The sequence below is a fragment of the Trachurus trachurus genome (assembly GCF_905171665.1).
Source record: "Trachurus trachurus genome assembly, chromosome: 13".
In the NCBI taxonomy this organism is placed as follows: Eukaryota; Metazoa; Chordata; class Actinopteri; order Carangiformes; family Carangidae; genus Trachurus; species Trachurus trachurus.
The window spans coordinates 17,941,150-17,966,108 of record NC_139892.1 but is presented as its reverse complement, the minus strand read 5'-3'; the positions used below and the strand labels follow the sequence as shown (position 1 = coordinate 17,966,108).

The window sequence follows — 24,959 nt, the reverse complement described above, 5'->3', positions numbered from 1 at the left end:
GCGGAGTTTTTTTTTTTATACAAAAACAAATATACAAGATTTCCATACATCCATATAAATGAATGGTTTGGTCATTTCTTCTTACTTAAAATTCATTTTAATATATATACTGTATATATTTACATATTAACTTAAAATTCTCTAATACCCAATGCAAGTGGTTTTCAGTTCATCGTTCTAGTTAACCCACATACGGATGTGGTTCACTGTAGTTCAGGAGCAGCAGGGCAGGGGATGGCAGAGAAATGAGTCCCCTACCCATCCCTGATGCAGCATTCACGCTTTTTCTTCCACATCTTGACAACAGAATATGCATTCTTTTTTTTTTATCTTTAGTGAGAACAGTTTTACCTTAAAAGGGTCCTGCACAAATAAACAGTTTGGTTCTTTACAAAGACGGTAACTGGCAGTACCCATTAGCTTTTCCAAACAACAGCTCTGTCTTAACAAATCTTGTGTGTTAGATACAAATACTGATATGCACAAAGAGCTAATTTCCTAAAGGAAAAATAGTATGTACAGAATTGCAGCATAATGAATGGAATATACTGAATGCAATAACTTAAGTTTTCAGCCAGTTTGATTATACATTGTGGCTCAGTAGAGGTCTGGCCAGTTCACAGGTTAAATAGAGAAGAGGGGATCCACCTCTCCCTCTGCACACACCATCACTTTTGTAGCCATAGACAGTGTCAGCATGACTGTCTGTCATATTGTTCCATTAGTGACAGACTGCGATAAAAAATACAAATCCTTTACAAACATTGTGTTTTTAAAGCTACTTGTGAAACAAAACAGTGCAATAGGTGCAAGCGCGCCAGTTGTTGACCCTGTAGTACAGCTGATTGAATGGATCGCTATAAGAAGGGATTCGTGGAAGAGCCTCCAGCTGGATACTGTGCAGATGGACCCGCACCCTGAAGAAGGAAAAAGGGGAGACACAGTCAGAAGAGTTGGTATAAAGGAGATTCAGAATAAATCCAGTAGGATCAAAAAATCTGATATTTCATCTCTATCAAACAATCTTGGCTCATGAAACTACAGCCCCTTTATTTCTTAATGTAAAGCTGATTTCTTTTACAGGAAATCATGAGATGTAGCCTTATCACTAACCAGGAATGGGTTGCTGGAGACCATGGATCCAGGCATGGGCTGCCCGAAAGGAGTCACAACAGGCTTAGCCTGACCATAGGCTGGATATCCTCCACCTGAAAGACATGTACTTCTTTATTAGGTAGGACTTCTAACCTCATATCACAGCAGAACAGAACAGCCTAAATCCACAGTGACATATTTCAAAACCATTTAGGTGCAGAAGTATCACAATTGTATCTAGTAAGAATCCCAGATAATGTATGTATATAAAGTGTGATTATTAATATTAGGCCTTAACCAGGTCATCTTCTAAAAAAAAGGCATACATACCATTGGGTTGCTGGGGATACGCAGGAGGCTGAGGGAAGGGAGCCTGGCCAGGGAAGGGTTGCTGGAAGGTTCCACTGAAGCTGGTGGGGAGGTTGTAGGCTGAAGCGTTCCCAAATCCAGACGGCATACTCATGGAGCCCGTGCCAAATGATGCAGCTACACAACAAAACAGCAACTGGTTAAATAAGCCCATACCTAAATCCATACAACAACATAAACACTACACTACACTACACTACAACCGCTTGTTTAGAATTTAGAAATTTAACTCTATAGCATGCACACACTTGGATTTAAAATGTTAGATTACACAAGAGCGGGCACACATCAGCAGAAAAGCACAAAATAATTTAAACAGGAGACAGCTTTTAAAGGGATAGTTCAGATTTTTTTGATGTGGGATTGTGTGAGGTAGTCGGTTCATTACCTGCAGTAGATTGTGATCAGCGCACACGCTTTTAGGTGCCCAGACTGGGCGCACTGGCAGACAGGCAAAGTTGGGTGTTGCTAAGCTCAGTATGTGCAATTAAATATTGGATTGTCTTGGTGGGTGTTTTAACAGTGTCTGAAACTTCTTTTGGTGCCACCATACATGGCAATATACCATGCTGCTCAGGCTCTACTGGAGGTAATGTATTGACTACATGTGACTACGTCAGACAACTCTCTGAGAAAATCCTTTCTATCCCTTTCATATGAGTAGTTTGTTAGAAGGTAGTATCCTGTAGTACTGTAGTGAACTTCAGGGAATAAGAGATAAACAACATTACAGACAAGTCACCAAGAAATCAATAACAAAAAGAAACACCAATTAGGGACTGAAAATTCATCACTTATGCCATGCAGTAGGCATGGTCCTCATTAGTTTAGCAGGTGAACAGCTGTACATGTGATTCTATAATCAACAGCGTGGTTTTTTTTAGATTCTTACAGTGCATGGATTTATACTGTTAAAACACATGCAAGTTGCAAATACGTCTACAGACAAGCCTTAGTGAAAAGGACGCATTGTCTGAACAAGAATCAGGCATGAGGCTACAACACTTGGAGCAAGTATAGCACCAGTGCCTGACCTCTGCTGAGCACACAGGAGCAAAACTTTCCCACTGTGCAACAAGTGACATTAAACTGTGGGAAGTGCAGTCAGCTGTTAATTGAACAATGTAATTATCTGCTACAAATGCTACATTCAATGTCCACTGATCAAAGTCAATGACTGGAGCTAATGTGAATTGAATATATGAGCAAAAGCAAACAGGTTAACTGCTCTGGACACTGAATGTGGAAGATTATTTTACTGGGGCCTTGGACTGATAGCAGTTTTTTAAGACTCAATCTAAATAATAATTGCATGATTTTTCATGTAGATTATAATGAAAAGTTTGTTTAAAAATGTAATGTTTTTATAAAAGGCAGACCAGACTAATGAGAAAATGTTGAGGAAGCCATTGTTGTTGAGTGTGGGGTAAGATGAGTAATCCACTCTCAGTAATACAACTAATCATAATAAATGACATTTCAGAAAAACGAAGACACCACTCAAAAGTAAAGATGAATAAATATCCACCTATACTTCTCTTAAACTGCAGCTCTTTTGATTCCTTACTCATTGTTCTTCTAATGTACCAAATGATTAGTCTAACAAGACTGCTTTGCTCTGCAGTGCAGACCTATAATGTCATCATACTGCATTAGACATAGGGTCTGATTCATTCTCCCCTATGATGAAATGTTGATTGAGTTCATTTTTGTCGCACTCTCCCAACATTTCCCTGATCCATTTGCAACAGGACAAAAAGGAGGTGCTGCCAGAGTGATGGCAGGACAGCAAAGGGGAAACAGATCAGTGAGCACACAAGAGAACCTACCAAAGGAGGGAGGATAACCCTGTCCCTGAAGAACCCTCATCAAGCCTGTCCAGCATGGCAGGAGTAATCAAACACACAACTGAATCTTAGTTTCTACATTCCTCTTGTAGACACCAGTCTGTGGTAACACTGGTCCTACTACCAATTTTAACTGTGAACAAGATGGTATTCAGAACTTTTGTATAATAAATGTCTCGTCTGCTCTCAGGCATTTTCATTGCTATGGCAGGCTGGGCAAAAGCTGCCACTTCGGGTGTGCAAGGTTATAATACATTCATTCAAAGATAATACAACAGGCCTACATTTTTTAAATAAATAAATGATTTTGATCTGCACTCGAGCACCAATTTTGAATGGATGGTGCACTGCACATTCACACACAAACAAACCTGCTGCTGCTGCTGCGGCATGTGCTGCTCTGCCGTTGCTCTGGAATGGGTTGGTGGGAGCTGCTGCTGGGGCAGCTACGAACGGATTAGTTGACTGAGCTGTTGGAGAGAGATATCAAGTCAACATACGTGTGTAGAGTCGGAAGCAGCGCTATGAACTTCATGGTCTAAACTTCTGAAATACACCCACTTTAAATCTTTGGAGCACTAATTAACTCCTGTTGATGACCTTGTCATCATTTGTGTCCCTCAACCAAACTGGTTATGGCTTAAACCATTTTGACAAATTAGGCTTTACATTGAGTTCTAAGGACTAAGATGATAAAATAAAACATCTCTAAATATATAATAGAATATATCCATCCAAAATGACCTTTGAGGCAGGTTGCCTAAAAAGAAACAACCCCTGAGAAAAAGTAATCCATGTCTGACGTGCCACAATGATTTTTCAAAGCATGAGACTTGCAACAAATTGATGATCCAAACACTCTCTGCTCATCACATCTCAACCATGAAGGTCTTTAAAGGTTGCACAAAAGCACCAAGATTGTAAATTGCAAAATCCAAATAGCTGTATCTAACTGGAGTTTCTATATCATAACTGATTTCAATGATGAGAGGAAACCGTCAGAAAGGAAAAAAACAGCCTGTGGGTTCACTCACCTCCGAAACCTTGAGCCATGCCAGGCATCGCCTGCTGTGCTTGTGCTGTTGACACCCCAGCCTCCGAGCCAAACATGCCCCTGCAGGGAAACACAATCAACACAACACAGACTCATTGGGGGAACCTAGCAATATTCAAGGACCACTGCATAATGCTTTATGACAGAGGTCACCGTTTGCCATGCAAGTCATGTTGCTTTGGATAAAAGTAACTTTGCTAAATTGTGGGTTAGCTGTGCCTGTATTCAAACTGCAATGTGCTACATTGGCTCTTATCCTTCAGCTACGGCCCACTATGTTTAAACAATCAGGTGAATAATTTGGCCATAAAGATTTTTACTACGGTGAACTTAAACCTTAAATAAATAAAATAATCATTAGGCTATTGTGTGTATGAGCTACTAACTCACCCTTGTGATGTACTGGTGGTGTTGTAAACACTAGTGGCAGGGACTGAAGGACTGAAGACAGTATCAAGCTCAGCTAGAGCAGCATAACGGTCCCCCCCTGTCAGAGCTGGCTGCTTTTGAGGCAGACCACCCACTCCTCCTGCTGCCGCAGCTGCAGCGGCTGCAGCAGCAGCAGCAGCTGCAGCGGCTGGGCTCAGCCCCCCAGGAATACCACCTCCTGCAATAAAAGCAAAGAAGAACACAGCCAGGTTAAGTCCATTCGACCAATGGAGGAGGAGGATTCAAATTAGCTGCCGGAGATAGCTGCCATTTTCAACCTATTAAAAATAATGGGGAATAAATGTTCAATCATTAGGAAATTTGAGTTTTCTAGCACAGAAACACAGATTGTATCATGAAACAATACTAATACCAGCACAGATGTTCGAGTGCCAGATTTCTGACCATGTGACATTGAAACTCTCCAATGAAACCAAAAAATGAAAACTTTTTTAAAGCGGGGAGGTATTTCCACCATGTGCAATGGCCTATTGTTTTTTCACAGGATGGTTCCATAACACTGAGTTCAGGAGAATTTTGAAAGAAACAAACTGGTGAGGCCATCTGATCGACAAAATACAACCAAGCCTTGGTGAAGCCAAAAACTTAGTGATACAGGATTAGATGTTTAGATAATGTAAATTAGTCCTGTTTGAGAGCCACTACGACTGTCCCTGCACTGAGAGGAAGACTCATTTGGGATTTGAAATCTATGCATCCGATTACCTCTATTCCTACAATTGAGATCTATGAAACAGGCTAGGCAGGAGAAGTTTACCTGGCTCTGTATTCGCAGAGCTAAACATGTTATCCAGGTCAGCCAGGGCTGCGTATCTATCAGCAGCAGCGACGCTAGTACTCTGTACAGCATCTCTGCCAGCTCCTGTGGAGTTACTCTGGGAGGAGGAACTGAAGGATCCAAAGTCAGCACTACACGATTTGGGGAAGTTGTCAAAATTTGCAAAATTGGCATTTGCTAGTCCCCCTGAGGCGCTACCTGTATAAGAGAGAGAGATTCAAAAGTCATAAGGGGGACCTTGATTGTTGGATTTGACTGACAATATTAACATGGTGGACAGGGAGAGAAGAAGTTGCATGGAAGGTGAAGTTGGGACGGACTCAGGCTAGGGATGGGACTTCTTATCTATAGGAGAGATAGCAACACTAATACAAGTCTGCAGCGCTGCACTAGGTGGGCCCCCCATTAGCCTATAGACCTGGGGAGCGTATGAAATTCAAATTTCTTTGTGTTAAAAGATTCATGGTGTACAGAACAGCACCCTTGTTGAGTTCCTCAGTTACACAGGAGTTCAGAACCACACTGTGGATCATGTGAAAGATTGTTAGTCTGACAAAACCACCAGGCAAAACTGAAATGGGTGTCACTTTTAACCAAAACCAAGCTTGTTACTGAGAAAACAAGTTTCAAAACATTAGTACAGAGTACACAGAAAAGACAAAACATTACAACATACTTACAAGAAACAACATCTATTGATAAACTACTGAGAATTGTATGTATATATGGTAAGAAACTTATATATCTGTTGTACTGTTTATGTTTGGCAACCATACTAATTCAGACATTTCCCCCCATTTAACATCTCAAGAAATGCTTGCAGATGAACTCTAACTTCTGTTTCAGAGTAAGGTTGCTCATGACTAAGCACTTAACCAATAATTAGAATTTTGACTGGTCAGTATTAATACTATAGGTCAGTCAAATCTTGGGACATCAGTACCATCTGAGCAGGTATCCTCTCTCTATGCTAACAGACTGCACACTAGAATAATCCAACAGCCTGTCAACAAGTTGTTTCTGAATAAAAAACCAATAGACAAGCTGTCAGCTATGCTCAGGTCTGAGAAAGGCCTGGCCAGACTCTGACTCAGCTGTCTGACTGTTTACACAATTTTTCCACCCTGCACATTTGCTCTTTTTAATTAGAGCTGAACTATACAATATAACCTTACGAATTTATAATGTAGAAGCTTTTATGTGTTCCCACATAAGTGGGCCGTTGTTTCTTCTGCAATAATGAAGTTAAAAAGACCATCACCTTGCGTGATGATCTGCTGGGAGGGGCTTCTTTCCTGCCTGTGTGCTCGTCTGTCTCGCTCCATGTTCCGATCCACTTTAACCCCTGTGTATTTGTATTTTTTAAATGGGTTATAGACACTCATCCATCATAGATACATTTTAATCTTGTTGGTTAACATTAACTATCATTTATCGATAAATAATATAAAATAAACATCTATTTCAGAGCATCTATTATGATAAAAATCTCAGACCAAAGTCCATGGTTTTCTGTAAGATTGGGTGAACTCATATGTTTGTAATGCAATAAAAAGTTTGCTATATCATAACATTAATTATGATAACACTTTATAGAGCTTAAAAATACAATGAATACTGAGGTAAAACAACACAGCACAGTCCCTATGACGGTAAAAGGGGAGAGAAGAGTTTTAGTAATGACACTGAACCACCAGTTTAATCTTGACCTGTGTTTCACTGCATTTCATGAAATTTGGGATACATTGACTTTAGCTCGGGAAAAACAAGAAGAAGGTTAAAGGTTTAAATTACTAATAATAGTTAACAATATTTTTAAGAACACAGATGCTGTGAAGTAATGTGTGATACAGGTAAACACTGTACCTTTTTATTAAGGAAGAACTTAAAGAGCAGTAAGTAAGCATCTGAGAAATCAAGACTATTTTTATTCCATGTTTACTGTTTTTAAATTTCACCTTTCAAGTTAAATCTGGACTTTCCTAATTATTGCTTAAGGGAAAGGGTATGTAGAACCAGTACAGTGATTCTGTGATTGTACCTTGATTTTCCCTTTTTTTAAATTTTTTTATTTTACACCAGATTATGCTACTGTCCTTCAATTTGGTTGGTTCAACACAGACATTCTCAATAATGGCAGCAACCAGCAAAGCTTATTATGTTACCACTTTTAAACAGTGAGACTGTTAACTGTCATTCAAAGTGTCAGACAAAATGAGCCACATGCTGAGACACATGTAACATCCAGAGAGGCAGGAGGATCAGAGAGACTGCACATTAGGAGGCGGTGGAAAGGGTGAACGCTGTTAGGAGGGCAAGTCCAGAGAGAGAAACTTACTGTGTGCACCCTGGAGAGGCAGAGCAGTGGCAAACTCACCCATACTACGGCTGGATGAGAGCACAGTGAACGCTGGCAGCCAAAATCAAAAAGGAGGGAGGGATGGAGAAATGGGGCAATGAGCAGAGTAAGACAGGGTGAAGAAACAAAGCAAGATGTCAACCAAAAAATAAACAAATAAAATGCATGAATCAACTGCTGAAGCAACGGATGAAAAACACATAAGACAGAATGGACAGCTGAGGCCAGATAGCACAGTCAGTCAGTGTCTGTGCGAAAGGGATTATAAGCCATAAGAGTGAGGGGAGCTTTATCATCAGGCAGTAGGCATGCTAGAGATCACTGTGCAGCTCCGCATTAAGATCATTACCAATATAGACATCCAGCAGATGGCACTGTAGCGCACAACATTTTCCTGAAACTAGGCCCCAACTGCATTTTTCTAGATTACAATAAATATATCAAATGAAAACACGCAGCCTGCATTTATACCGATATCAACCTCCTAATAGTTTATACACAATGTGATTACGGTACTACAGCACTAACAAACCTGTTGTACTGTCTATACTATACTATAGTACAATATCAAAACTGCCTGCCTAGACAGTGATCTTTACTTACTTGGTCATTTTTACTTCTTAAAAACACAAATCAGTTCATATTTGATATTATTAATTACTTGCCACTAAAAACAACCTAAGCTGGACTGAGTGTAATACTGCTGTGATGTATAACCATCCCTTTCTATATATATATATATATACACACACACACACACTGTATATATAGCTGCAAGTGGCACGAAGTCAATGCTTCTAAAGTGTTTGTTCTGTGTGGCATGCAAATTCTCTGAAGATTATTTCCTAACCTCTATGCCCAAGGCACATACAAGCTAAACATTATCTTATGTGTTCCTCGGTTACACAGGAGTTCAGTCAACAGCAATTAGCTGAACTACAGAAAACCAAAATGCGCATTTAATCTTCTAAAATTGCAGATTCTGTTAAATGTGCTGGCTGTACACTGGGTGCAGAGACCTTTAAAATTGAAGACTGGATGAAGGGACGCTGCACATATGGAAGGTTTTAGGAAGCAAAGGATATGAGTTATGACAGTTAAAACAAACAAAAAGCTGATGACTTGGCAGAGGACGTGGCTTACAGTGTGGTGCATTTGAATAGGTTGTCTGTCTTTGACTTCTGTGTACATTCTCACTGTCTGTGTACTTAAAAGTATACAAGCTGATGTTTTCATCAGAATGGTTTTGGATGTGTGTTGTTTGTCCAGCGAGGATAACTTGCTCTACCTGTGTTTGAGGGTTGGAATGGGACTTGGGGTGCGGAGGGGAAACCACCTGTCGACCCAGAAGTACTCCCGAACGCATCAAAATTTGCAAAGTCTGCATTTGCGTTGGCATTCTGTGCTGCTGGAGGTGGTGTCAGGATGAGGTTCAGACAGATGAACAAAAAGACACAATGAGAGGATAACAATGGATGAGATAATAATAGAATGGATTTATACATATGACAGCCAAAGGCATGGATGACAGACTACAGAACAAATACAATGGATTATGTGCTAAATATGAGAGATAATCATAGAGTGGTGTAACATGACAATAACATGCATAGCAGCTTTAAGGGCAGGCAGGACAGCCTGACATTTACCCTCTGCGCCAAGATACTATCTAGGAGCACATACAGTATGAGAATAAATAACCTTGCTTATGAATAAACAAAACATTCAACTCAGAGGCTCACATCTGTGCTCATGTTTGCTACGTGGAGCTGTGTGGTTGCCACTTTAGTTACTGCATTAGGGGCCAGTCTTGATGGCTCTTTGAGGCGGTGATGAGAGGACATTATTCGCCATGGGAAGCAAACACTAATAGCCCTATGTAGTAGACATTAGTAACCATGGAGATGTGTCTGTCCATAGCACCTCTGATACTAATCGTTAGACCATGGCCAGTGAAGATTCACTTTAAATAGCTGGATGATGCAAGTAGACACCTATGACCAACAGGTGTCTGTTTGCTGTTCTAAATATGCCAATATGCTAATATTAAACTGTAGGTAAAAACAGCAGCAACTGAGCCTCTGCTAAAGAGTTATTTGAGTTACCACCACCAAGAGCTGAAAAAGAAGAATAAACCGCCTCTCACAAAAATGTAAGTTAAATGTTTATCACATGTGCCTGAATCTAAAAGTAACTGTTGGAAGAAACAGGAAAGACAAGTTATACATAGAGAAGTTAAATAATATTATCCATAATGATCTATGAGAGTGCGGGAGTGTGAGAGAGACAATGAGAGCACAAAATGTGTGTTTGTGAAAGGGATGAGGAAAAACAGAGGCAGCCTGTATAAATTAGACAGAGAGTGCTCTAACAGAGCATGTGTACATGCATTGAGAAAATGAATATGTTTCAGATGGAGATCACATTTTTCCACCAGACCATGAAGGCAATTTCACAAATAAACATCTAAAATTAGAGATGAGAGGTATTGCTCATCTTTTCAGCATTGCCTCACTGACTGGTACCTACTAGATCACTCTCCTGTGTTTATTTTATTTTTTGTCTGACATGTTGTAGTGGTGTAGCTTCTTGTTAGACTTTCAAGCAATCATTGCGTTCCTTACTTGTGTGGCTGTTGAAATGTGCAAAGTTAGCAAAACTGGAGCTGGAGCCTGCATTCAAGTTAGGTGGGGCAGCAAAGATGTCTCCACCCAAGTCACTGAGGAGGTCAAACTTCTTGTCATGGAACTGCTGCTGATGCGTTTGTCCACGGCTCACCACTGGAGACTGGTGGAGACACAAGAGGGATTAGAAAAACTGCATGCACATGAAGGTGATTGTGTTTATGTGCCCCAGACAAGGAGGATGAATGTCTGGCAGTCTTACGTATACAATGTGTCTGCACATAGTACATGTATAGGCATTAATGACAAAATAGGGGTGCTACCCTGACTTTAAGAGATATTCAGACAGATAAACAGCACACCTGGTTTAGAATAATGATTCTTAAAAACATCCTCATACTAAAGATGTGCACTACTTGACAGAATGCAAAAATAAGGGTTGAGCAGAAATACAGTATTCTCAGGCAGGCCAAATGCAATAAACTAAACTCTGTTGCACAATACAAACCAATACCATACAAGAAAAACAGAGAGTGTCTCTGGCGCCGCTGTCTGTGTGGTTGGGGGAGAGGGGAGTGCAAACAAGTTAAAATCTCACCTGATTTGGTGGGGTGTTCTTGTTGAGGTGTAGGGCGGGGGCTGACTCCCCCAGCAGGGATTTAAGTGGTCTAACCTCCGGGGTGCTGCTGGTGCTGCTATTTGAAGACCCAGAGATGGAAGCATGGACAGATGCTACTACCTTGGCCTGCTCAGGAGGAACGTACCTGGGAAAACAATTCACATGAGTTAAATTAGAATCTGTGTGTTGTTTGTTACAGAAGAGCGGCTTTGTGAGTAAAAATGCCTGCAAATGGGGGCATGTTGAGACATGCACAGCTCACTGCTCTCATCTTGGTCAGACTTCAGAGTTACAAAGAGACAACAAAAACACCACTACCTAAACGAATAGGTGTATTAATTGAATGGGCAACTGTTAGCCACTGAGTAATTACATCAATATGTGGGAAAATAACATTTTCTTAGTTAGATCTGATGCTAATATGTTTCCAGTCTTATTATATTCAACATATAAATTCCAAAGATGGAATCTGTTTATGGTTTCACAAACTCCCCCACATCATTACAGTTTCAGTTACTGTCTATGTTGTTTTCCGCTTTTCTTTCCAATGGCGTGATCAGCCATTACATATCCCCTCTTGTTAGGTCAGTTCGTTTATTTAACATCTTGTTTTCTTATTGATGTGTTTTGAGTAGGGTTTTGTGTGGAAGACCTCTCAAGTGACCAGTTTTTGCTAATGTTCATTAATTTGTATTAACGGGTGAAATAAGCTAAATAAAATATTTTTAGAAAAGGAAACCTGTGCTCACTTGTGCTTCGACACAGTCTCTTAGTGATATGACTTTTTCTGTGGCGTATACCTCCAAAAACAAACGGCCACGCTAAGTCAATATTGACTTTACCTTTAATGACTAAACCCTAATTTGCATCTAGTAAGGCAGTCACTTGTTGGTTACGTCTGCCCTTAGTTTTATTTTTGTAAAAGTAAATGCTCTCATTAGCTATAGTACACAAGTCACAACGCACCAGTAACAAACAAGTTAAATCTCATACATATTTGAAACCAATAAAACCTACAACTTTATGGGATAACTAAATCTTGCACATACAGTAAAGCAGCTTCACTGTACTGACCTACATTCTCAGCATTTAAAGAAGGGTATCTGGAGGTTTGCTTTGGGCTAAATGTTACGAGCTGCCTGTGAGACATTCCAAGCCAGGAGAAAAAAACAAACGTAAAGAAAAGCTACACATCTACACAGTACACACCAGAGGATTGTCAGAGGATTGTTCATACCTTTGCCCTGCATGTTTGTGAAAGGGACTTACCATCGCTTCTTCTCATATTTTTCTTGAAGGAATTCCTTGACTTTCTGTGGTTCTCTGAAGTCTGGTACTGAGGAGGTTCTGTCATCATAAAGGCCAAGCCAGATTGGTTTACATACCTAGAATGCACAGTGACAGAACATTTTTTGGTACATCAGTGTAACTCACACAGTTTAGTGCAGGACTTGCACTCAATCATCAGCCATTTAAGTGTTAAACCATAGGAAATGCAAAGATAAAGCAATTAGTTAAGTTTGCAGAAACATTGGCTGATTGTAAAAAAATGTAAAATGTAATCATGTGCAAATTTGATCAGGACTAGAAAGAAATAAAAGATGCACACACAGCATCTATGTGGTGCCATTGTCTCAATGGCTTGACTGAAGGATGGAGCCATGTTTGAGTCTAGCATGAGTTGACCCCATGTTTAGAAATTCAGATTGACCAAAGCCACTCTGTAAAATCAGTGTCTCACTATAGCTTTGGGTTTTGGACACTGGCATTCCTGAAGTATTTGCCTAATCCTGCAAAGAGAGATTTATAGGCTTTATGCATATACACACAGTATAGGGTGTTGCATAGTAGATGGGATGATGGTGCTGCAAGAGCCAACACAGCTTTTTTTTTATTGATATGCTGCTGGTGCTACTGCTGCTTTCTCTTTAGCCGGCTTTAGTGCACATGATCACAAACATAGCATTCAAGCTCACGCCCTCTCTCTCATTGGATAGATTTTGTAACTGTGGCTGCTGAAAATGTAAAGCACACCTTGCTACATGTAGTATGTGAATTTCTTTCTGTGCCAAGTGCTCTCCAAGGAAAGACAAAAAGCAACTTGAATGCAGTGGTATTTATACAGCAGCCTTGAAGGATATATGCATCAGCTCCCACCTTGAATCTCCTGCATGTCTGCCTGCCCTGCCACTTTGCTACAGCTTTTAATAGGCTGTGGTTCCCAGGTGACATTGCTCTATTTCATACTCCGTTTACCAGAAATGGTTCTTGAGCGATGATGCCCTTCTGTGCTGTACAAATATGTACCTGCTTGTGGTTATGATAGATAGGTGAGAGATGCTGGATTTGAATGACAAACAGAAGTTGCACTGTTCAAAACTATTTACCGGTATGTAGCAATATAATTCATGATATTTTTGCATATAAGCGTAACTGGGTCACTGAAGTGTATTACAGCCTTCAATGGCACATCTTTATTATAACAGACACCTAGTCTACAATGACTGACATGTTGACAAACAATTGCATATTTCCACATCCAACAACAGCCAGAGCGCAACATAATGATCCCTATCTGGTCACCTTATGAAAGTATGCCATACAAGTCATCAGTCTTCCAGTGCTGATTTGCTTTCTAGCAACAGCTGTGTTGTGGGGTGGAGTACTGGCGTTTCCCTGGTGAAAACAGGTATGTGATGCTGCCAAGTACAAGGTCGATGAGGGCTATAAGGTCAAAGCACTAAGTGTTTCCTCAAAATAAATGAATGGATAATATAAAAAGCAACACTCCATACCATTAAATACAACTTTGAAATGAATGTACTTCCATATGAATTTATGTTGGTATAGTGTAGTTACTTAGTGAAGTCCACAATCTGCAGTCAAACAGACAAGACTGAGGCTAAAATTTATAACAGTAATGTTTGTAATATACTAGGGATGTGAATCTTTGGGTGGCTCACGATTCGATTCGATTCCGATTTTTAGGGTCACGATTCGATTCAAAATCGATTTTCGATTCAACCGATTCGATTCACAAATCGATTCGATTCAACCGATTCTTGATTTTATTTTTGCGATTTTTGGTTTGCTTTATTAACACCAGACCATGTGAAAAAGTTGAATGATGATGATGTCTACAGACTATTATATCAGAAGCCATATTTCCCCCCCAAAAATGCACATCACATGTTTCAGATTTATTCAGCAGCAATATATTTGAACCATTTTAAAGTAAACTGCTACATGAAGCTGATTTTATAGGCTACTCTTTTCAAAAGCCTGGACTGAAGGGATGTGAATATTTGGGTGTCTATTCGATTCAAAATCAGTTCTCATGCACATGCACATAGACATGTATCACCTGTAACAAAGGCTGCTAAAAAAAAAAAAGACGGCACTCTGCTCTCACGCCAGCTGACCTGCAGCCTGTCTGACTCTGCAGCGCCACAGAGGAGCTGTCAGAGGAGCTGCTGCTGTTGGTCCTCACTCTTCAGCCTGCTGTTTGGCTGCACTTTGTATGAGTTTAAAAAAGTGAAGATCTAACGTCACCTGAGCACCGATCAGCTGATCCAGAGCGCAGTGGATGTGGCTGCTCAGCTGGAGCGCGCGTGTGTTTAACGGCGAAAAAAAAAAAACAGCGATCGTCCTCTCTCCCCAATAGAGGGTCGGGTTGCTGATGGGCACAAGCCTAGTCACAGACATTCAATAGAGCATTTAAATCAGATCAGTTAACGTTTGTAGGTGGTTAACGAGCGTCTTTTAGCGCCATGGCGTGCTGCAGCGCTGTGTACGGCACAGTGAGGGCGCGTATTGAGACGGAGGAAAATTAATAAAAAATCGATTTTTGAAGATTATGAATCGATTCAGAATCTTAGAGAATAAGAATCTCGATTCTTACATGAATCGATTTTTTCCCCCACCCCTATAATATACTGTGGTACTTAAAAATAATCTGTGTGGAAAAAATGGACCATCCTGTTTCAGGGGTCTTTCTAGCCCTCATATTTTTATTGAAATAAGGTATGTTTTGTCAAATATTAGGCTATTTAAAAAAAAACGTCCAATCAAATTTCAAGCTATTTTGTCTTGAAGTAATAGTACAGCCGTCCTCGTGAAAGACCTAAATATTTGCACGCTGTGGCATGCTGATTCTCGCATTACACATTTTTCATATTGTCAATGAAACGTTTTAACAGACATAGATGGACAACAAATGCAAGAAAAAAATGGTGCAATGTCGGGTTAGATAACAAGGACAGTCTGTAACGCAAACCTGCCAAAGCAGTGGGAAAGTTAACCTCAAACTTAATTAACAACCGTGACAGGGTAGATAATCACCGTGCTTACCTCATTGCCATGTTTCTGTAGGAACTCGATTTCCTGTTGCGTGAAGGTTGTCATGGAGATGGACTTGACTCTGTGGGGTGGATTCAGTCCTCGTCTGTGGGTGAAGACGCAAAGAGACAAGTGTCAATTTAATTTGAAGACACTCATCTGGACATTCTCCAGATACTACGTCTCAGGACAGGGCCGTTTAATTAGCAACAAACTGACTGGCTGGTGTGGGTAACTGGAGAGAGGAAGACAGTGTTACAGAGGGAGATGACAGGGACAAATAATGACAGTGACACATTTTAAAAAGAAAGATAGGGACCAGAAAGAAGAAAAGAAGAGGATGACACTCTCTCGTATTTGCTATTGACTGAACTGAGGTTGTCAGTGCAGTGAAAGAATGATCTCCCTTAATATAGAAACTTCCATTATGGAGTAACACCCATTAGCCCACACAAGCCGTGCTCATTTTCCTGAGCAGGTCACAGCTCATGCCACAACGGCCCAAATTAAAAATGCATTGCCTAGTAACTGTAATAGTAGAAAAGAGCCATCATTAGGCTTTTATATTAAGCTCCAGGCCTGCTCGCCTGCATAGTTTTTTCCCAGACTAAGCAGCAAGTGAAAATTATTGTAGCCCTTGCTTCAAGATCACCACCTGTTTTGACTGTGTGGCCAATACGCATTAGGCATGTAGGAAGAAAGCCGCAACCAGAGTCATCAGAATGAGGAAAAAGGGAAATTATTGCTGTTTAATAGAGAACTGCATCTGACTGCTTTATCTGAGCACCTGGCCCTAACTCTCCCAGGGTGTGTGGTAGAGGAGCAGGCTAGAGCATGTCAGAAACGTGTTGAAGTCAGGCACCAAATACCTTAAAGTTTTCTTATCAGGAACAGAGACATCTAGTGTTTTTCCCCAACTTTTCTCTGAAGGTTTTTCTAAACTATTTCACTTTTTTGCCAAGATGTTAGAACAGGCAGCTGTTCCTTCACAGTTCTTAAAACAACCTGTTGCTTGAAGCACCTGTTATGCATTTCCGTGGGTGAGCTCTTTGGGCAAACAGGAAGGATTACAGGTTAAAAAACTTTGATCTATAAATTCACTGTATTTCCTGTGAACTTGTCTGCAAACCACAGAACTAAATCTAGGATTATCAAGATATTATTTTCCCACTGAACTACTAACTTCTACATTTTTTGTAAGTTTGTCATGACAGCTCTCTAGGAAATGAGATCCACAGTGTCACAAGTACAAACACAATGCTATACAAACGCAGGAGTCAGATCCTAAAGGCAGTGAAATACTAGACATGACTGCTAAATTATTCACTGCTGTCAGCCCTAACAGAAGTTGTTCTCATCTCCACCCATTCTTTACACACCCACCAATCAGATGACTGTACCATGAAGTGTTAGACAGTGACAATTATACTTATGACAATGAACTCTGACAAGAGATAAAAGAGCCACAAATTGGTCCACAGATTGTATCCTCTAAGTAGCTATATCAACTCATATACAAAGACTGCGTGTTAATTGAAAAGCGTCCATATGCCCTCTCCTTAATATCAAGTAGGTCCGTGGGAACTATGAGGGTTACCCATCTATCATCTTTTGCCTGCAGTCATGTCATGCTGGGATTACTATCAGAAGAGAGATAAGACCAAAAATGCCACAGGACTAAAAATAACTGCTGTATTGTAAGTAAAACATTAGTAGAACTTACGATGGAAATGAAAAACCTGGTTAAATGCCAAAAGACAGAAAAATGACGATGAATCAACAGCTGTAATTACTTGTCAAACTGGAATACTGTCTTATGGTTGTTTACCTTAGCCAGCCAGTCAAGTTGCAGTTCACATTCATGTTTCTGCAGAAACATGAATATATTATTATAAGTGATTTTTGAATTATAAAGTTATGACCAAATAGATTTTGTGAGGTCACAGTGAACTTAACCTTCTTAATCAGTTTACCATCAAGTCCAAGTGGACATCATATGTACTGTAATGAAGTTCCCATCAGGCATTCATGAGAAGGGATGGGAACGTGGCTGATGCTGATGTGGAGATAAGTGTTCAGATTAATATAACTCAAAATATTTTATATAAATTATTAGTGGCATCTATTTGGATTACTAAAAATGTCTCAGCTTTCAGACAAAACAGAGTCCAATTTATCAAAAGCAAGAGGCCAAGTGGCTACTAATAAAAACATCTGTAAAAAAAACAAAAAAAACAAAAACAGAATACAGAATGTGTGAGAATGAGTCTCTGTGTATTTCAGTGTGTGTTCCTCTGCGCCCTGAGGTAGGTGAGTGATCAGATCCTTGTCTCATGAAGATGAAACTAGGTCAAACACAAGAAGAAAGTTCCACAGCCCTAAAGGCCTAAATATGATACCAGCGTTATCCAGATATCCAATTAAAGAATTCTTCTAGTGGTTATTTTGTTTTAGTTAGTTTACTTTATTTTGTATTAAATGCATGTCTGTCCCTCTTCTTTAATTCAAAGCCTCTCTAAACTTTGAAAAGTCTTATAGGTCCTTTTAGAGTTGTCACGATACCAAAATGAGTAACCACGGTACTATACCAGACAAAGTATCACGGTTCCGGGTAATATCACGATACTGCAACCTTTTTTTATAATTATTATTTTTATGAACTGCCATGTATTTGTACAAGTTATAAATACTTATTAATTACTTATAATGTTGTTTGGTGCATAATAAACATAATACTGGTGAAGTAGGAATTAGACTGAAACAAATATTTTTAAATAAGCAATAAAAAAAAAAAAATGAAGTTAGAATTTATATGGTTGAACATAAATAACCATTCAGTCTCTAGCACATTAATTTATGTTTAATAAATATAAATAATCAACTTAGGATAAAAACAAATCCACTGTCTTTAAAAAAAATCTATTTGACAATAATGCTTCTTCATAATAAACCATAGAGGACAAGATACAATGAACAGGAACTGATTCCCTGTGAAAACTATATTTTTATGCATTTTCTAGGTGCTTTATACTTGGACATCCCTTAACTCTTTATTCCTCAGCCTGTACACGGAGCATATAGCCTGATATTAGCCAATGAGAAAATAAACAGAGCTAAATTAATTAAGTGCCACTGACGACGACGCCGCGGCAGACCCGCCGCTCGCGCCCGGTGCTTCTGCCGTGGTCAGTGTGTTGTCTCGTGCCGTGCGCGCGTCTGGGCGAGACAGAACTTTAGCTCGTTGTTTGTTTTGAAGCGAATTTCTATGGAAGCGGAGCTGTCTCAGCTGTCTGCATGAGTCCGTTCTTGCCGGCATGAACACACGAACAGCCAATCAGATAACAGACGGGCGGACCCAGCGTGCGGAAACAGCCTATCATATCCCCGGACATCACCAGTAACAGGCAAACAGCCAATCATTCAGCAGCTGTGTAGTTAGGTTGCAGTGGGTGCATGTGGGTTTTGTTTACAAGGGAGTAGCATGCAGGGAGAAGCCGGGAGGAGAGGAGGGGCGGCCGCTATGTAGCGGAAACTGGCACCGGTAGTAGTAATCCACGGTAGTACCGTCGTGTAGAATTTCTAGTATAGTAGGAACCGTTACGTTTTGGCACCGCGGGGTACCGTGGCTACCGTGGGTATCGTGCAACTCTAGGTCCTTTTATATCTAGTGGTGGCTATAACTGTCGGACAACTACTGTGTTCTGGATTCCAGTCTGGTACAGAGCCCAGCAACACAATGTTGTGGCCCTGCAGACTCCCAACACCTCATATTTCTTCTGGACATAGTCGGCCTACAACTGAAACAGTGTTAGTGACAGGGGGGATATTCATAGAGAGAATTAAATGACAGCAGTAGCTATCAATTTTGTAAAATGTAGTGATAAAATTACTTCTTCACAGTCTGGCATGCATGAACAATTTCTGCAACACACTGATTAACAATTTAAACAAAGAACTGCTGAAGTCTGGCTGTAGTGTCCAACCCTGACATCATCACAGTATCACATATTGCTCAGTAAAATAATTATGACTTAGTCGCTACTGTACATCAGACCAGCTAAGCCACAGGAAGTCAGTTCATTTGCATACTGTTACACCCCGAAGGGGAGAGAAACTGGCAATGTTAAGTCTCAAAAGAGATACAAGGCTCTGCACCAGCCTTCAACTTGCTACTCTTAATCCCTACCAAACAACAGTTAAGTATCAAAGGACAATACCTCTTCTCAATTTTAATATCACTTTCTAATCAGCACTTATATTTAATTACAGCAATTTGTCACGTTTATGGTGCACCTATGTTAAGTCAAACGTTGTCGTAGACAAGAAAAGCTAACCAAGCTGTTGAGAGAGTTCAAATCCTTCCCGCTAAGTTGCTATTTATTAATATTATCGTGAACGCTTGGTGTCAGTGACACCTCCACACCTGTGATGCTCTGGGCTGCAGCCCTGCTTACTCAGGAACAGACAGGCCAAGTGGGGTTATTTCCTGCTATGAGCAAATCTCCAGAAAGAGTCATTGTGAGTGCCGTACCTCCTGGGAAGTCCTCCACCTTCACAAGGAATGTGTTTACATAGCAGATTCCAACTCCACCCATTAAACTACCACCACAACTATGGGGGCAAACGAAGTGAAGCAGATGGTCGCGCGTGCCCCTAAACAATTTAACACCGTTACTGCTTTTACTAACCTGCAAATTCCATAAATGAAAAATGACTTATGAGACTGCCTCAGATAAATCCCTGGCTTTCAAATGTTAAAAACTTAAAAAAAACTGACCTAGTAACACAATATTTCATGTTAATTGAGGATTGTGTACAGTGATGCATGTCTAGGTTGGGGGGACGGGTCGTTTTGCTTTCCTTGTGGAGAGGAATATAAAGCAAACAATTCTTTTTTCTTTACAAAAGAATAATACGCAGCAAGACAGTAGCAAAGATAATACACCCAGTCTGAAAAATAACTTTTTGACGCTCTTTGTACCATGCTCAACATCTTTGCCTCTCTAGACTTGAAAGGAAAGTGAGAGGCAGACAGTGACTTCTCCGCCAGTTCCTGTTGCACATAAAATCACATGCTGCTGATGTAGCTGCACAACGAGGCCATACCACTTCCTGAGCCTACAAACACACCAGGTTTCCTGCATACAGTACATCTGACAGACATCAATCCTTCTATTGGGTTTTTTTTTTTAACCCAGACCCCATCCTCAGCATGTTTAAGTGTGAATGCTGGCAGGAGAAAAAAAAGTGAGGAATTGTGATATCAAGCTATAAAATAACTCAATTAACTCACATTACAGACTTAAACACTATGGGGTGAGCAGATGGAAAATTCATAGTGGAGTCCCTGCAGACCCACTGGTGAAGTGAAATGGAGGGCAAGTTCTGCCCATCAGCAAGCACACAATTAATCTCATTATTTTCAGTGCTACAGTAAATAACCTTCAAAGTGGAGACAGCTAAAACAGTTTTCACAGATTAAGGTCACAAACCTAGGCAAACACGGGCTGTAGCCTATCTTGGAAAAAGTCTGGAGGACTGATAGTTTTTTTTAAATGTGTCAAAGCAGTCGTCTCTTCTTCTGTGGACTAATACAACTGGAAAAGGTCAGTAGGGAACTGACAGGGAAACAAATACTTTCCCTTCAAAATTATTAGAACGATTGTTCCTCAAACGAAGAATGGCAGGGTTATTTCCATAAAGCATTAAGGCAGACCAGTGCAGGCTGCTGACAGTGAATAAGCAGAACAGGAGGGACAAATGAACAGTTTATTAAATTACCTGCTAATAGGCTACTGCCAATTTACTTAAACATTTTCATTTGCAAAGGCTTGTGTAAAGTAAACTATTTGTGAGCAAAGATTATATCAGAAATTCTTGTTTTATAAAAGACAGCATCATACCCATGATGCCATGCCTGCCTGTAACCTTGATCTAGAAAAAAAAGGCATGTGTCTTTTAGGTACCACTAGAGTAGAAGGGCCAACTGATGTACAGACGGGTAACAAACACCTACAGTAATGCCAACACCTTCAGTGCCCCTTAGCTTTGATTCTCCATAAACTCATCTGGGAGAATAACCACCATTCTTTGTTTCCTTTAATTCATCCATATGAGAGCACACCAGTAGATTGGTTCCATTGAGCCAAATGTTGATAACAGTAAGATTAAAGTCAGTTTGCCAGGTATCAGGACATAAAGTGAAAAGACTATGTGAAAATCATACGATTTACTGTCATTATTATATTAAAGCAGAAGTAAGCGATCCGGTCGTTTAGGGTAATGCGGCGTTCCAGGCAGGCTTTTGAAACCGTAAATTACAGCTTCAAGTCACAAATTACGACTTTGTAGCGTTCCAGGCAATCCACTCGTGTTTTTCCGACCTGTTTTACCTGTGAAAGTCACTATAACGGCCACTCGTAACTTCCGACCCGTGAACTCGTACCAGATCGAACTGGTACGACTTCACAGGTTGGAAAAAACACGAGTTACGAGTTGCCTTGAACGCACCATAACAGTCCTCGTCCCTACGTCACCACATTCAGGCGCATCCCTTGGCTGCACACACAGCCCTGCATGCCGTTCTCTCTCCTCATTGGATAAAAATTGTAGGATACCAGAAATGTTTTCTCCTCGGCTCAGAGCAGAGTGACTGACAGACCCGTGTTTCGGTCCAAACACTCTATGTAAGTGATTGCTGTCGGAAGATATAACTATTTAAGACTTAGATTAACACAAAAATATCGCTCACTTCTGCTTTAAGCAACATCAGATTTCTTTCCAAATATTTAAAAAATCACTCAACAACATTTTTTTTTTACCATGCAACATTTGACAGCTAGCCTATATTGAGGTGGGATACTTTAGCTGAATAAGAAAAAAACGGAATGCTTCACTAATCCCAAATCCCAAGCTACAGATGCTTGGTTACACAACTGCAGAGCAAAGCTGTAAGTCAGGCAAATGCTATCTACAGTCAAACACCAGCTACACTGAAAAAAATATCAATGCTGTGGGTAGGGACTTATGCTGTTGCAGGGGTGTAAACTACTGACGTGAGTGAATTCATACATAAGGGTTTAAAGTCAGCCAACGAAAAGAGAGAAAACTGAGCCGAGGTATTTCTCATCACAGTGTGCATCTGTTAAGAGGCTGACTAGATTAATGCTTTAAAATTTGATATAAACATAGATGGCTGGACTAAGGCAGCATGAATACCATCATTATCGGTTCCGTCTCAGAAATTATGTGGCCCTCAAAAATATAAAAGGTACCACCCAAGAACAATGAGTAATGAATATAAATTATAAACCGATTACCTTGTTTGATTCTATGAAGTAACACAATACAATAGTAATGGGATGTAAAAATGTAACATTGTCCAGGAGAGAAATTTAAACATGTAGTAATGTGTGAGTGTGAGAGGGGGGGTATACCAGTAACCACATCAGTTAGCCAGGTCACAAGGGTGTGCTTGCAAACTGGTAGTAGCAATTGTGTAGCAAAAAGTGAGAAGATAGGATAAGATCATCCTTCATTTGTCCCACAGTGGGGACATTTACAGGGTCGCAGCAGCAGACAGCAGCAAAGAAATGTATAGGACTGCAGATAATAGCAGATCGCAATAGCAGTATAAAAAAAAGAAAAGAAAGAAAACAGTATTGTATTTGTAATTGACTATAATTAAGACAAAATAATAAATACGAGCAAGAGAAGTTCACTAGCTAACAGCAGAGGATGAAGTTACCTAGCATCCCGTGTGGCTGGCTGGTTTGCTAACGTTAGCTTGCTGTGCTGAGCCCTGGCACTTGAACGCACCCCGCCCCACAGCACAGCAAGACAATGTCAAAACTCACACTGACACTACTTCATACCTACCGTTACCCACCGCTAGCTGCAGCGCTAACGTTAGTCGGCTAACGGGCTCGGGGGGGGGTAACTGCTGCCGTTTGTAGCCGGAGGGAGCGGGCTAAAAACGTTATATCGTGGTGCGCCATGTCTAAGCTAAGGTCACCCGGGTAACTTAATACTTACAGGATGCCAGAGCAGGAGGTGCACACGAAGGAGCCCACAGTCATGTTGGCATAGGTCGGGCCGCGCTGGTCGCAGTCAAAGCACTTTCTGTTGGGAGGCAAACTCGTCATTTCTCTCAGCATCTTCAGGTGTTTCTCCTCCTGTTTTCGTTTAGCGCTGGCCGCCATGGTAAAAAAGGAAGGGGGGGTACACAGCAGGATTAATTAAATAAAACCGGGGAAGACAGAAGGGGGTCAGCTACAACTAAAACAAAGGACTGTGCTTTTCTTTTTAACGGTTGCCCGGCCCGTGTTAAAGACAGAGAGGGAATGGGCAGGTCGCTCTGTTGTCACGGCGGCCTCGCGTCTCCTCCTCGAACAAGGAGTTTGAGGCGTCGGATCACGTTCACTAACGGAACGAGAGCTGCACTGCCACCTACTTCCGCCTTCGTTCAAATCCCGTTATACAGACTACGCTACTTTTTGGACCATGGCCAAATATGAGCATTTCATATTGATAACATCCTAAAATATTTGGAACAGATTTTCTTAGCGAAACCCCTGTTGTGCCAATTATATTTAAGGTAGCTTTCTTGGAGCGTAGTGGTCTCACACAATAACTATCAGACGATGTACTGCGCGGAGCCGCATTTTGTTTCACCCAGAGCGTATGCGTGTTCGTTTATCTGCCATTTCGGACGGTGAGGTGCTCTTATGTTGAAAACAATTACATAGATATATGGGACACTAATACCAGAGACTCTGCGAACTAATATGCGGAATCAGAGACGTTCTGTTCTGCGTAATATCACGTGTAAACACGGATGATTTTGAAGGTTAGAAAGGGGTGAGAACTATCTTGTCTCTACACTGAGACCTCCTTGGTTGTACTGACAGACCATGGACCGCTACAAATCTTTCTTACACACTACCGCCACTAAGCGGATTAGCGTTGCCACTGCAGCACTACTGCGGTTGGTGCTGAAGGTAATACAGCAAAACAAAACATGTGATAAATAATGCATATAAAAAGCCAATGGCTTTGTCAGTAAAAATATTTTTCCCCTATTGCGTAAATGGCTGCTGGCTCAAGAGGAGATCACGATCCGCAGTTACAGCTTAAAGAAAAATCCTATTAACCAAAACTTTGTAATCTACACTTTAGTCCCTGTTTGTGAATTAATTTGTTATAAACAAATGAATAACACAAATTTCATGTGACTAGACTTTAAGCTACAGCTAAATCAGCCATGAAGATATGTGAAAGATAGTTGCCAATGGACATTTTAACAGATATAACATATATTTAACAGACATATTTAAAATCTGAATTAACAACCCTCAGATAACATTTAAGAGACATATGTGTAGATATTTATAGCGAAAGTCTTGTTCCAAATAAATATGAATTGAC

The 24,959-nt window shown here is 40.5% G+C and overlaps 1 protein-coding gene across 3 annotated transcripts; it reads right to left on the bottom strand.

Annotated features, from left to right (window-relative positions):
* Nucleotides 1–59: 59 nt before the first annotated feature.
* On the bottom strand, nucleotides 60–23,932 carry agfg1a (ArfGAP with FG repeats 1a). Of its 3 annotated transcripts, XM_083985227.1 has the most exons (16): nucleotides 23,568–23,932; nucleotides 15,546–15,639; nucleotides 13,779–13,919; nucleotides 12,465–12,580; nucleotides 11,175–11,340; nucleotides 10,577–10,739; nucleotides 9,241–9,360; nucleotides 7,932–8,003; nucleotides 6,855–6,938; nucleotides 5,573–5,791; nucleotides 4,756–4,972; nucleotides 4,346–4,425; nucleotides 3,683–3,781; nucleotides 1,426–1,581; nucleotides 1,114–1,208; nucleotides 60–917 (listed from the first exon to the last, which is right to left on the bottom strand). In XM_083985227.1, exons 1-16 carry the CDS (start codon nucleotides 23,732–23,734, stop codon nucleotides 858–860), a joined length of 2,049 nt encoding a protein of 682 aa, XP_083841353.1. In that variant the 5' UTR covers nucleotides 23,735–23,932; the 3' UTR covers nucleotides 60–857. The 3 variants fall into 3 exon arrangements, with proteins under 3 accessions (XP_083841353.1, XP_083841354.1, XP_083841355.1); XM_083985228.1 differs by lacking the exon at nucleotides 13,779–13,919; XM_083985229.1 differs by lacking the exon at nucleotides 13,779–13,919 and having other exon boundaries at nucleotides 9,241–9,357.
* Nucleotides 23,933–24,959: the final 1,027 nt, after the last annotated feature.

Coding starts and splice junctions, on each gene's coding strand:
- agfg1a (XM_083985227.1), bottom strand. CDS start 23,734: ATGGCGGCCAGCGCTAAACGAAAACAGGAGGAGAAACACCTGAAGATG. Junction 13,920..15,545: donor TACAGAAACATGGCAATGAG/GTAAGCACGGTG, acceptor TTGACCTTATAG/CCCTCATCGACCTTGTACTT. Junction 11,341..12,464: donor AAATATGAGAAGAAGCGATG/GTAAGTCCCTTT, acceptor TTGTTTTCCCAG/GTACGTTCCTCCTGAGCAGG.